We start from the raw sequence: 14,953 nt of genomic DNA, 5'->3' as shown, positions 1-14,953 counted from the left end.
TGTGGAGACAAAAGTTAATGATAAATAAAGAACATTACTTTCATGATATTTTGAAGCCTAAATGCAGTGAAAAAAGCTGAAAAGCTAACATTAGGCTATAAACAAACTACACCACGGATGCCTTCAATGTCGCCTTCATAATGAGGCTGTAAAGCCATGTTCAGCATGATGATGCTTTGTAGTCTCATTTAACCACTTGTTAGCAACCATATTTTTAAGACACATAGAGGCTCCAAAATTCACAAGTAGGTTTCTACTGACATATTGTAATACAACAAAATGTGAAAATATGTTAATATGTGTTGACCACCGTCATTATTTCAGGCATATAACAAAAAAACATTTAAAAATACACATTTACTTCCAGATGAGGGAACCAGGAGGAGCTATTCTTATAAAGGTACACATTTCATATGTACTTCCTTGTATATATTAACCAGTGGTAACTCATTCTTCAGATTAGTTGAATACTTTTTTCATTTCCCAATTCAAATGTCTGGATATTTTCAAGTGTTAAAGGTTCATTGGTCTTTGAAAGGGTGTATCAGTGGCATAAAATGGTCTCAAAATGGCGGTTATATCATTTATCGCCACTATTTCTGAGACAGCATAACAACAGTACGTGAATATTCTAATCTAACGCTCATCAAGAAAGAGAGTAAGAGCATTTCCCGAAAAGCTAATACTGCTATCAGTTAAACGTTAAAAGGTGCTTTGTAAAGGGTGTTATGAAATGTGTACCAAATCATCTAGCTTCAGTGAAGTTGCTGTGATCATACAGCAGTGCTGAAAAAAAGCTTGAATGCTCAGGCAAACAAAAAGAGGTAAAAATGTTAAACATATTTATTTTACCAAACAAGACCAGTCTTAGTACATACTGCACACATTGTTACATGAAATCCCACTGCACATGAACACGAGGAAAAAAATATGGCCTCTAACACTCCCCCCGTCCCTTGATGTATTACTGATTCATGAGAGTAAATGAAGGGGAATGTGTATTCTATGTGGGTGGACACATTACAAGTTTCTCCTGCCATTTCCTTTTAACTCTCACCCAGGTGGCAGAGTATTGAGAGGTTGTACGATTCTCCTTGTAAAAATGTTATTGTATTTTAATTTAGGAGAATGTACTTGTTGGTCCGACCCTCTCAGCCCTTTTTAAATGTTAACCTCTCGGCCGATTCATTTCTTTTAGGTTAAGTGTAGAGGGAGTGTTGTTTGGTTGCATTCGAGTGGAAACTGATTATCAGAATGGTGTAGTAGAGAAGCTGCAGAGTAATGCTGCTGATGAGACATGGGTTAGAAAATGAGTGATTACAGAAGTCAATGGACCTGACCCAACCTTAAATGGAGAGGCTTTCATCTTGTCTGGGAATGTATTGCACAAAAGGATAAAAATGGAACAATAAAATAATAATAATAACCTTTCTTCGTATAGCACTCCAACACAGAAATGCCATATTGTAATAGGTTTTTTTCAGGCCAGTTACCAGGAGAAAATGTTCACATTTTACATCTCTGCAGACCATGAATACATCACATTTGCACATTTAATATGATATATAACATCAACATTTTTAAAATGGCATAATATATAAGCTGACCTTTGTCATCAGGGAGGTGGAGGGGATGGTGGATGGCGTGTTACCTCGGCGAGACACCTGACAAGCTGCAGACTGTTTGAAACGAACGATACTAGTTATCTTTTTACTGTCCTTTACAGCATTTACTGTTGTTTGTGGCACCAAACCTGTTTTTTTTAGCTATACATCGCAGCGTTTCTTAATGCCAATGGTGTCACAGAACCTGGGTGTTTCTTACCGACACATTGCAGCATTCCCCAACTGCATTTGAGCGACAGAACCTGAGTGTTTTTCACTGACACATTGCGGCATTTCTCTGTGGAATTTGAGCCACCAAACCTGGGTATTTTTTCTGACCTGTCCCGGCTATTAGAGCAGCTTTTGTGCCACCAAATGTGGATGTTTTAAGACAAAACATGATCCTTTCCGAACAATAACCAAGCAAACACTGTGCCTAAACCTAACCTCATCACAGCGCTGTTGAGAAATATAAAGATTTAAACATATCTGCTACAAAATAATATACAAATGTAATGTGTCCTTGGTTTGCAAAAACATGTGAGGAACATATTTTCTGACAACTGGGCTGATTTTTTACGAGAGATTTAAAGGAAATCACTGATAGCAAGATAAAGTTGAACAGGGTCGCTGTTCCAGAGTTTAAGGCTCCTGACCGCAAATTCCAGACTTCCTTTAGTTTTAGATTGGGGTGTTGCTAGCAGAGTTTTGTCCAGGATCTGAGGTTGAGCACAGGTACATAAAGGCACAAAAGCTCAAAGATACTTGTATATGTTGTTGGAGCCAGACCACTGACTGCATAATGTACTTTGAGCGTGGATGGCAAGTTATCAAATTTATCACTAAATTAACGAGTTGAATCCTTAACAGGATTATTTCTGATATTTCTTTAGAGTTTAAGTTGAGTTGTTAGTCAGAGACTGGTAGTCCCTGATTTTACAAATACATAGAGTTGCATGTCATCAACATAGTAATGCAACTTACTTATTATTCCACCAAGTGGAGGCACTTAGATGAGAAATAGAAGGAGACCAAGGACAGAGCCCTGATGTTCTCCACAACTCAGAGGGGCAGTAGCTGAGTTAAAATTGCCAGTGGTAAGTGTTAACTGGCTGCTCAACAGGTAGGAGATAAAGTCACAGAAAATCAGTGCAGACCTGCCAACATCAGAGGTGAAGAGGAGATAATTGGTCGCACTAAGTAGGGCCATCTCAGACAGCCTTTAATAAGATCTGAAACAGAAGTGGAGGTTTTGGAGCTGGTCTATATAATATTCTCTACACAATATACAGCTGTATGTTTTATGTGGTAAATACTGGGGGATATAACAGTGCCAAAAGCCACACTTCACACATTATCAGAAAGGTGTGCACTGTATATTTCAATGCAGATTTCCACTCTTGCTGTGGGAAGAGATCGTTGAAGCAGAGATGTTTAGTGTGCAGTTGTTGCAATAGTCGCTGGGCAGCTGAGGCTGCCTGAGTAAATCTCTGTATCAACACTGGCAGCTTGCGAGATAGATCAAGCCACTGTAGGTTTGTTATCCAGTATGAACTCCTCCCACTGCAGTTTAAACACAGATCGAATCACTGATTCTTCAGCACCTTATCTCAAAACACTGTTTCATTAAAATGATTCATTAAAAAACACATTCCCAGGTTTTGTTCTGACCTTTTCTGTAAGCTCGGTCTCTTTGCGTGCACACTGTCTCAACATCACAAACCCCAGATGTTTTATTCCCTACCTCTGGGGTTTACATAAGTATAGAACAACAAGGACCCTTGTTCAGTGCATAAAAGTTAACAACATCCCCAAGGAAAGACAGGCTATGAAAAGCAATTAGACAGCCTGCCTGAACCCACATTTAAGCAGCCAATAGTTCGACATACGATAGTCTGCTCTTATTAGATTCCTGCACTATTATATCAGTTGCTCCTGAGGATGTCAATAAATGGATTTCCCTCAGATGTTTGATTTCGAATGAGTCCCGATGCAGGGGACGCTCTTGTTGCGCATCGTGTTTATCTGGGTACACTATCCTTTGAAGTTGTTTGTGTCTAAGCTGGTCCAAGAGGATATGCAACACTGCCTACGAGCATGGCAGCCACATCAGAGGGAGCAAGATGAGACATTTTGTTGTTTATGTTGTTATCATTTATGGGTGATGGACTACACTGTACACTGTGGTTTTAGAAAAGCTATCTGTGCCCCTGTGCCTGCGGCCAGCCGAGCAGCCTGTGGGTGGAACTGTGCTCACGGAGCTGGGAGGCAGAGGATTTGGAAGGAAGTCTGAAGTCGTCTTTACTCTGTCTCATTAAAAGCACATTAGAGCCCACCCTCCCCCTGCACCACCCACTCAGCTACAGTGCTGCTGGCTGACTTTGTCTCATGGAACAGCTCTTCCTACATAAATATAGGCACACAGGTGAGAGAGGAGGGCTTCAGCGCAAGTTGGAAAACCCTCCTATAAATAAGTCCAAGAGAACAAAATTCAATGCCCATAATCAGTTTCATTACAGTAAAGCGCAGAGGCTGCACAGCGGTACAGTAAACCCTTTGAAGTCACAGCAGCGGTCGAGTGTGCCAAGAAGCTGCGGATGCCGTCAGACTTTCCTGGCACTTTTAGATGCTACAGTCAAGGTCAATAATGTTTGAGCGCTGAAACAATTACTCAAAAAGTACATTACCTAGATCGACATAAAATTTATCAATATCTATTTAACAATCAATTAATCATTTCGGGATTCGTCAAGCGATAATGGTCAAACACTTAGTGGTTTCAGTGTCTGGGTATGAGGATTTACTGCTTATATCATTGAACTGAACTGAATTTAATATCTTAAGGTTTTTGACTGTTGGTGAGACAAAACAAGCATTTTGAAAACATTAACTTTGGCTAATGAAAATAGTGATTGACTTCTTTTACTATTTTCTGCCATGTGGAGGACTTAACCTGTGGTTTCATGCATTTTTAGCCATGGCTCTAGAGATGGCAATGTCTATCTGTAAGGGGCCTGACGCACTAAGCCGACAGTGTAGGCCCATCAGTGAGCATCTGATGTCCTTGTTTTTGCAGCGTGTTCCACAACATTGGAACTAGTCAGCCTTTATCGGCCCTTGTCAAATGTTTTTTGGCCGATTCAGCATGTCTAATCGGGGTGGCGGAGTCCATAGGTGAGTGAGATCACTCTTATTGGTGGTTTAGCTCCATGCATGAGAAAAGAAATGGATCAAAAAGCAAACAAACACCTAAAGTCAAGAGGGCGTGAGATCAAGCAAACCTATTATATAAGGTTAAGATTATTTTTCATCCATTAAGCTCTTTAACGAGATTGTTCGTTATTGTTTGTGTAATTGTCCACTAGCACGCAGTAGCATGGTGAATATTATTTGTTATTTGCTGCAGATTGACAAACCTCAAAAACTACTGGATGGATAGCCATGAAATATTGTGCAGACATTCACGGTTTTGAGAAGATGAATTCTACTGACTTTGGTGATCTTCTGACTTTTTCTTTAGCACCACTAGCAGGTCAAAGCTTTTACTTATTCTGTGAAATATTTTGACATCTTATCAATGGATTGCCGTGACAACTGGTTCAGACATTCATGTTCCTCTCAGGATGAATTATAACAACTCTGGTGATTCCTTAACATTTTGTGAAGCACCAACATCGGCATGTTAGCATTGTCATTGTTATCATGTAGCACGAAGCATGCCTGTGCCTCAGTGTAGCCTTGTAAAGCTGATGGCTGTAGACTCTTAACCAAACAGTCCTTTTTTTTTGTCTCTGACTGCTTAATACTTTTAAGTGGTCTGAAGATGTCAAATGATCCAGTAATTCACAGGCAAAAAGCAAAGACTAGAAAAGGACAGAAAAACCAGGATAATGTTGTGCAGTAGAAATACTTTTTTTCTGCTTTCCTATTCTGTTAGTCTTCTCACGACTGCTCAGATATAACATGGGAACCACTGGAATAAATGATTAAATCATTGGGCTAAACAGATGAATAAAGGTCTATAAGACTATTTCAAACTAGACAACATAAACATTCTAAATGGGTCCCTTTGTATTTCCTGTTTGAATGTATGTAAATGCAGAAGCTGACAGGAAGTAAACAGGGACCAAAGCTGCTGCCCTAGCAACAGAAAAGCAATGAAACAGTCCATAGAAAACAATCGTTATTTGCAGCCTTATAATGTTTAATAAATAGTTTAGGGAAACACATACAGGCAGAATTAGTATGGACTTTGATAGGTAAGAATTTTAATAAAGTTACAACTACAATTAGCCAGTGAAAAAAATGAAAAATGAAAGAGAGATTACAGGTGCTTCAGCAGATCAAATATAGAACAAGAAAGTCAGTGGGATTATTGGAGAGAAAAGAAATAGGCCAAGAAATAGAAGAGCAAGAAAGTGAGAGGCAGTGAGCGAGAGTTAGGATGTGAAGGAGGGAGAGATGAATTATAGCCTACTCCTGGAATCAATAATCTTGCGAATCACAGCCCGATGTGCTACAGATCTTTTTCTTTGCCTTAACCGAGCAGAAAGGGTGACAGATGTAAAGAGCACAGGCTGCCGATTTTTAAGGCTCTCAGACAGACCAGAGAGAGAGAGGGGAGAGAGATGTGAGGATAATCCTCTCCATGCCTGAGGAGGCAGAGGGACGAGCGAAGGCAAACAGGACTAAGACAAAGAAAGGATAAACCTTTGGCCAGTTAAACACAACAATTTTCTCCTGTTTGTCTAATTTTTTTAAACAAAGTCTCCCACGCTTCCACTGCATTGTCATCTGTTTGGCAGATGTCTTGCCTCTGAGTCTACATGTCAGTAAAAACAAAAGGAGTCTAATGCACTGTAGTTCTGTCTTAAGGGCCGACCACAAAGGAACAATAACTTAATATTGTTTTGTGGACGGCAGAGCCCACACCGAAAGTGTAACAACAATGGCAGTGGCCAATGATATTGTTGGGATCATTTTCAGAGCAATTTTATGACTGATATAAACACTGAGAGCCAATCAAAATCCACCTAAACTAACAAGGCCACACAGCTGGAGCGCATCTTGTGTTTGGCGCCACTGTTTACAGAATGTTATCATTTTTTCAGTGATGCTCACATCATTATCGCTCGTTGTGTAGATGGTCCTTAACTCTCAAGTGCTACTGTCACATGCATGCAGCTTCCTTATAGCTCTCCTATGCATATTTAACCACACTCTGGTATAGGGAGAACATGCTGTTTTAGATCGCAGTGTGCTATCAGAGGCGGCGAGGAAGACAATGATCTAACCTGACAGCTGCGGTGGTTACAGTCGTATTTTTCCTTAAGATGGATTCACCTCACACCTGTTGTCTCAAGTCATTTGGACTGAAATAGATGATCACTTGCCTTTATCGCTCCCGTTTCTCACTCATTTACGTCCCTCCATAGTGTGTTCATCCATCCATCCAGTACCCTTTTATCCTCCTGTCTGTCCCACATAATGTCTCAGAAGACATTTATCACAGTCTGACAAAAGTTAAAGGAAAAGTTCAGCATTTTGGGACATTTGCTTTCGTACTTTCTTGCTGAGCTGTGGATGAGAAGGTGGTTACAACTCTTGTGTGTACAAGAAAAATAAAGATACTGCCAGGAACTGACTGAACTAGCTTAGCATAAATACCGGGAGCAGGGAGAAACAGCTAGCCTGGCTCTGTCTGAAGGTTATAAAATCCAGCTACCAGCCCTTTTAATTAACATATAACATCTTATGTCATCCATAAAATAACTGAGGCGCAAAAACAATTCACACCCCTTGATAGTGAAAGGAAGATTCCACCAACTTTTCAATTCAAATTCTAAAGCCCAGTTCAGACCAAAGGCTCAACAAGATAAGTTAAAATATGCTACTACTTGCAATGTGCCATTCTGCGACGTTCTAAAAAGCTGGTGGTTCACAGCAACGCAACTAGATGAGACGGTGTATCACCTCTATGCAACAAATCTCTGTACCTCTGCTCTGTTTGCAGCTTTTCAGGCTTATTTTGTGGCTGAATATAATTTGTAGCTTCTTAAAATATGAGTGAGGATAGTGATAGTGAGATATTGGCTATGGTTACATTTGTAGTAGTGACGAAACGGCGAAAAACAGAAACAAAATGAGCATCAGATGGACTGTATTCATAGTAAACAGGCCACAATAATAGAAGTAGGCAGCGCAAATTAATCAGTCAGTAAGTATGCGTGTGTCAGAGGAGGAATAAGCACATACAGCAAGCAGCAACAGCAACACACCGTCTGATACCAGCGCATCTTGAGGACAGAAACAGAGGGCTCGGTGGGCATAGAGCCCTTGCCACAGCAAGCGAACACTTGACCAGTGGACTTCAATACAAGCTGAATTAGGAAATAGGTGACCAGCCTTACATTCTAAAATCAGCTGCCAGTGATTTGACCAGCGGAGTTGCCAGTGACACCATCAGCCAGATTTAGTCGAGCTCAGATGGCCACTTTCCGACTTTTCTCCGCAACGTTTTAAAGTGGTTTTGTCTCATCGGGAATCATTGGTCTGAAATGAGCGTTACTAAACTGCCGCCAATGATGTCATGTTCTGCCTCAAGTGAGGTCACTGGTGTCAGTTAAGCCTGGCCACTAAATAAAATAGAAAAAACAAACTGGATGTGTGGAGTTAGAAAGAAGTTGGCTTACCTGACGTCTCTATCCCACTTCCTATCTCTAGCTACAAGCATTATATACCTGAATTTCCCACAGGATTGTTAGTGGTCAAGTTGCATTGTGGGTAATGTAGACACCAGGTTTTGACATTGAAGGAGATTGCATGGGGGAAAAAAAGACAATATATCCGGTTGTGCTGCATCGATTTTGATCCTTCCTCTTAAAATTGTCCATCAAACAAGGTTACAACCAACAAGAGCTACTGGCGATGAAAGCTGACTGCTGCATCTTCTCACATTGCCTGTGATACAGCCAAAAAGTTGCACTTGAACAGACTACAAAGACTGCAGCCAATGGCCAGCTTGCATGTACGGCCTGTGCATGCGTGAGAAGAAATAACTCTCCATAACAGCAGGCGGTGGTAATCTGTATTTGTCATCCAAAAAGAAAAACCAGAAATCTGACAGGATCGATTCAAGATGCTAGTTAGAAAAGTATCACATTAACAACACAACCTAGTGTTAGAGGAACAAATAATATTTACCATGCGCTAGCAAACAACAGCACAAAGAATTACTAACCATTTCTGCTAAAGATTTCATTGGCTAAAAAAAACCCAACAAGTTTGTTTTGATCACGTCCTCTTAACTATAGTCGTTTGTTTGCGTTCCTCACTTACATTCCTCTTCTGTCTTGGTGTGTCAGAGCCCTTAGAGCAGGGCATCACACTAGTGAGTTCTCACATTTTTCAAAATTTCCAGATGAGCTCAAGGAGCTTATTCACGTGTCACCCACAACACCTTAGCGCATGTGACCTGATTTTCAAAAAGATGCTTCTTTCTCCTGAATCCTTGTTTACAAAATGACACTTGTCCCGAGGTTGAAACTACAACTGCAGCTCAAAACAAGGTGACACATCTGTTGCTAATTGGCCCTGACAGAAGGGCCAACATTTTCTTTTTCTGCCTTGTTTACTCTGTTTTCCAGTCATTTATTTATTTCTTTATTTTTTATGGTTGTTTTGCACTTAAAGACTTAGAGAGCTGGCTTAGAGGTGGCTTTACGAGAAAGAAGTGACACACGAAACTGAAAACAGCTGGTGCTCCTCAGTGGATGACATTCAGCCCAGGAGACAGAATTTGCTGCTTAGGGAACTCAGACCGAGACGCATTTAAATGCAAATTCTCTTCTTTACATTATTGATTGCTACACTCTCCATACTCTACTGGTGGATACTGTTTTGTTTTTTGCGTGCTTTGCAGTTCCCCTGTACTTGTGGGACAGTGTGGCACCCCATTACAGAGCCCTTAAAATCAATAACCCCGGCATCATTAAGTAAAGATCGTTTGTCTTTACACACTTCTGGAAAACTAACTGCCAGCGCTGAAGAATTAGCACACCTAACAAATGGCTGTTGTGTGTCTCAAAAATCCAACTTATAAACAAAGTGATAGAAGTTTGTTTTTTCTTCTTTCAGCCTAAAGACCACCCTGAAGAAGAAACTGTCCGGCGATGTGGTCAACCTGTCAGGCATCCCGCTGTCTGGCCGAGATGTCCACCGTGTGGCCTTCTACCTCCAGAGCAGCAGTGACGCAGTGTCGGCTGTGGACCTGAGCTTCACAGAGCTGCAGGACGAGAGCTTACGGCTGCTGCTGCCCCACCTTGGCTGCCTGCCGAAACTGACCATACTGGCCGTCAATGGTAACCGTCTGACAGTGGCTATTCTGAAAGACCTGACAGACGCAGTGAAGGATCCTAAGAGCTTCCCCAGCCTGGCCTGGGTCGACCTGGGCAACAATGTGGATATCTTCACCGTGCCGCAGCCGCTGCTTGTGGCCCTGCGGCGCCGCTTTGGTTTGCGCAGTAGCCTCCCCACTATTTACGAGTACAGGGAGGCGCAGACATTCAGTGGCTACAACCCAAACATGGAGACGTCTGTGGAGGAGCCCAGTCTGTACGAGGAGGGGGATGGAGAGGAAGATGATAAAGAGGAGGAGGAGGACAGGCTGGAGCTTCAAGCCTGGGGCTTTGGAGAAGAAAACATGTCAAAAAATGTGCCACTGCACTTCTGTGGGAGGTGATTGCCCTGAGCTGCTTTCTTTTTGACTGGCTGCCCCTCATATCTCTCAGTATCACCTCGCCCTAAGTCTAGCCTCCTGTGTTAGCAGCTGCCATTGCGGCAGATGCTTACAGTGACCCACGTGTTTTCTGAAAATAACTTAAAAATAAGTAACTGTGTTATGTGTCCCTCTGGATGCTCTGACTACTGAAGCTCAGCAGTGCAGGCAGCTCTGTGGTTGTACAGACGCTCAGAATTTATTTATGGATCGATCTGACCTTCACTGATTCAGGAGAAGTTTAACTGAACATGTTTGCTGTTTCTCAGTGAACAGTTTGTGCTCTCACACCTTGAAGCTTCCCATTATTTACCACTGTCGACTTGAGCAGCTGGGTTTTAAGTGCCTTGCACAAGGGCACCTCGACAGTAGCAGTTGAGGAAAGGGGGAGTGTTACTAATTCACATCCCTCCAGCACATTTACCCAGCTGATCTCTCTGACAATTTCACCCCTGCTGCCCCATTTCTGTGAAAACCCTGAAGAAATAACTAAATATCCTGCAATAAGGAGCAGTGTGCAGGACTTAGTAGCATCCAGTTGTGAGAATAGCAGACTGCAACCAGCTGTAATTTCTATGGTGTGCCTAGCGTGAACTCCTACTTAGGGATTCTTCAGTGTTCATTGTTCAGGAGGATTTTACCGGGAGCTAAAATATTTGCAGAGGTCTCTCTCTTGCCAAAACAAACAGATCAGGTGATTAATACCAGTAAAAACACTGAATAGAGTTCAGTCAGAAGAGACTCGTTCTTACATGTGCACATGAGAATGAAAAATGTGAAAAGTCTTTGGTGATTAGACCTCATCAAGATAGTGTGATATAAGAAGGGTGATGAATCCATAGTCAAATAGGCAAACTTCCTGTGGTCTAGACACTTGTGGCGGTAGAGGTGGTGAGGATGAGATGAGAAGAAGATGTGGAGAATTTGGATAAGTGCTGATGTTCAGCATAAGTAGAGGAATGGCCTTTGTTGAGCTTGTCCTGGACTCTGGATACAATGGCTGGAGGTGAACGGGGTGGAGAATGGCATGACAATTCTGCCTAAAATGATGGCTGACAGCAGCAGAGGAGAGAGCAGATTTAAAATTTTGCAGTAGCATCCTGATTGGCTGATAGACATCGTGGCAAAGGATAACTAGAGGAGTGAACACCCATAGACAGCTGATTAGAGGAAGCAGTGGGAGTGGGAGGGAGAGTCAAGATTGAACTTACGCTGAGCTTCATCAGTTTCACGTTACAAATCAGTGTTTGACGCTGTTCAGCTTGTTACAGCTCACCTTTTTTCTCTGATAACTTAAGATCCAGACCTTCAGGAGGTTTTTGCAGGGAGCCGAATTATCCACAGAGGTCTCTTCCTTTTCCAAACAAACTGACTCGGTGATTCAGACTGATAAAAACATTGAATAAAGCAGTTTCAAGCTAAAAATCAGTGTTTTCCTGACACTGTTCGGCTTGTCACTAACTACAGTGGCTGATGGAAAAATGGGAATGGCTCTATGTAGAGCAATGTTTGGTTTGTCCAACTGGGCTACTGTAGCAACATGGCGGACTCTGTGGACGAGAATTTGTTCCCTACGTAGATATAAATGCCTAATTCTAAGGTAACTAAAACACAAAGATTCTTATTTTCAGGTGATTATCCACCAAAGAAAACATAATTTTAATAATATATTTCATTCATGCCAATATATCCGCCTAAATCCTACACACTGCACCTTTAAGAAGTTGTTTAATTTCAACTGACATTTTTGCTATATTTATGTTTGGAGTCAGAACTCCACTGCAGTGAGATTATGTTCGCACAAAGTAATCCTCATTTTTCTGTTGGGCCACAGTATTTAGTCAGGATTTGTCTTTAAATAAATGGTTTCGGTGAGTAAATGAGGCATACTGAATCCATTTTAGTTTAACTCTCCAGCGCTGGTGCTTCAGCTGGTGTTGGTACACCGATGCTGCAGCTGTGTGGAGAAAAACCTCGGCCTGATCCACACACACGCGGACATGCAGACAACACACACAGTGTTCTGGGATGAGCTGCCGATGAACTGATTACTGCCTCTATCAGGTCTTGTTAGGCCCCTTTAGTCACAGATGGTGAGCAGAGGATCTATTTTTTTCCCAGCAAATAGGACTAGCCCCAGATAATTTGGTCCACTGGTGGTTTGTGAGTGATTCTATTTATGAATCAGACCATAAGCAACGAGGAAGATGCCCACTCTGTTTTTAAAGGCGCACACAGACAATGAAGCGATTACCAACAGCTCTGCTTTTATCTTTTCCTCTGTGGTGCTAAAGCGTGCACATTCATGTTGTGGCATGAGTAAACTGCAACAGTTTCTTTTTTTGACTAGTCGGGTTTTTTTAGGTGTGTAGTTCTCATCTTTTTGTATTGTTTTTTTAAAAAATGGGCATGACTGTTTACTGTAGCGTGACGTCAGATCCCACAGACAGAGAGCATGTTTACATGTACATTAATGTTCCAATATATTTGAGATTTTATTTTGGGGGGGTGAGGGATTGGATTTAACATTGCCGCATGTGAACACAACTGCCCACACTTTATCCTGCCTACAGATGTTAATGTGGTCTGTTCCCTTTCCATGCTATTATTCAGGAAAATCTGTTTATTTGTGTTTACAGGGATATTAATGAACAGGATGCTTGGTTTGTGTGTGTGTGCGTCTGTGTGTGTATGTGTGTGTCTATGAGAGCATAATTAAAGTGTGCGCCTGTGTGCATGAGTGTACTGTGGACATGCAGAGTAAATTGCTACCTTTGATCGTAGAAATGAAATGTTTACTCATTTGCACTTTAAGGACGAATCCGTCCCTGAATGCACAAGCTTTGTTTTCATGGGTTGTTGTTGTTGTTGTTGATATAAAAACAACTCACTGAGTCACCCGCATCCTGAAATAAATGTTTTATCTCAACTTCTTCGTTTGATAGAATTTCATACAATTCACTGCCATGATGAAAATCAGTTGTGAATTTGCTTAATTTTTGTTTTTGGCTCATTAAATCACAGCTCGCTTTTAAAGTTAAAGTGATGTTTGCCTGCTGTTGCTTTAAAAATAAACATGATTTGAATAATATTTGTCTTTTGTGGAGTTTTTGTCATTGGTAAATCTGAAGTTATTAATTGTGCGTTGTACCTGGATTATGTTTATTACAACCAGGAGTTCTATTTTCCATTAACGAAGCTGCTTCTGTACCTCACCATCACACATTAGTTTGGATAATATATAAAGCCCTGAAAGTTAGTAATTGCTCTCATACTTCAGGGACGCATTAGGGATGGTCTGATGACTCTGGGGTTTTTCAGCAGCTGGTTTCCATGTCAGCATTTTAATATTGTGTGAGGATGAGAAGGGAGCCCTGTATGGACCTGTCAGGGGCAGAATAATATCAACATCCTGCTGACTTGTAGCTGCTCTGCTAGCGAGGCATTTTCATGTTCACAGGGGGAGAGCCCGGGGCCATCCATCTTCGATCCCTGTTTGTCCCTCTAAAAGAAGAAGCGGAGGAGTGTCGGGTAACAGAGCAATCTGTTCTGGATTGTAGCCGACACTTAAACACCCTGCAGACATTCAAGCTCTTCACGTCTTAACAAATTGTCAGACATTAACAGTGTCTTATGTACAGCAGTGGGGGGGTAACAATGCAAATTTACTACTGTAATATAATTACAGTAAGTACAGCTTTGTGGTAACACAAACTACAGCCTGTAGAATGACTATAAAGTTGATTCAACACACATTAAAAAAGAAGTTCTTGACCTTGGAAAAAAAGGTTGAGAAATCCGTCTCACCACAAGGTCCATTTAGTAACTGTCTCACAGCTTTCAGTCATGCAGGCATCATAATCTGCATCATCAGCAGATGCAGTTTACCAACCCAGACGAAAAGTCTGTAAACACTCAGAGACACTATTTTCAAGGTTTTTATATCATTCTTCTCCATTTGCACACACCGTCTTGTTCGCTCTGTTCCTCTGAAGCCCACTTACTCTCGCCTCCCCCTCCAGGCTCTGTGCTATGGGTGACCGGGCCTGTAGTGTTACTGGCCTTAATCTGTGGAATGCCCTTCCTCAGGGTCTGTGTCAGTGCACGTCACTTTCTTCATTTAAGTTGCAACTGAAAACTGAAAAGGCTGTTCTCAACTTTTTAGGTCAGCCTTTCCTGGTGTTTCATAGTATGTTTGATGAATATGTTCTTATCTGTAGGTAGCAGGGTCAATTATACAGCAGTGATATGTGTAACAAAGTCATATGTACATTTGTAATATTAAGTATTAGAATTACCTGACATGCTCTATAGTCAATATGTGGAATGTTTGATACTCTTCTGTACCCTACTTATAAAGGGATGTCTCCCACCTTCTCTCTCCCCTTTTGCTGTTGTACTCCATTGGTGAGGGAAATCGCTCTCGTAGTAATTTCTGTGTTTAAGTGCTGTTAAGCTATGTTTATAAGTTAATTTTATGCTAACATATTCATGTGTCACTTAATGTGTGTAGGGACTTGAGGTAATATGGTTGTAATTGACGAAAGATTTTGTTTTTACCTCTTGCTGCCAG

General features: G+C 41.4%; 1 protein-coding gene across 1 annotated transcript in view; it reads left to right on the top strand.

The window, feature by feature from the left end:
• lrrc75bb (leucine rich repeat containing 75Bb) overlaps nucleotides 1-13,428 on the top strand; it is a 44,670-nt gene extending 31,242 nt beyond the window's left edge. The window contains exon 4 of the mRNA XM_049604980.1: nucleotides 9,741-13,428. Within this exon, the coding sequence (XP_049460937.1) occupies nucleotides 9,741-10,344 (604 nt within the window). The 3' untranslated portion in view covers nucleotides 10,345-13,428. The remainder of the gene's footprint in view (nucleotides 1-9,740) is intronic.
• The last annotated feature ends 1,525 nt before the right edge of the window (nucleotides 13,429-14,953 follow it).

The sequence above is a fragment of the Epinephelus fuscoguttatus genome, linkage group LG18 (assembly GCF_011397635.1).
Source record: "Epinephelus fuscoguttatus linkage group LG18, E.fuscoguttatus.final_Chr_v1".
Classification (NCBI taxonomy): Eukaryota; Metazoa; Chordata; class Actinopteri; order Perciformes; family Serranidae; genus Epinephelus; species Epinephelus fuscoguttatus.
The sequence above is the reverse complement of the archived record's forward strand: the minus strand, read 5'-3'. Positions and strand labels throughout refer to the sequence as shown.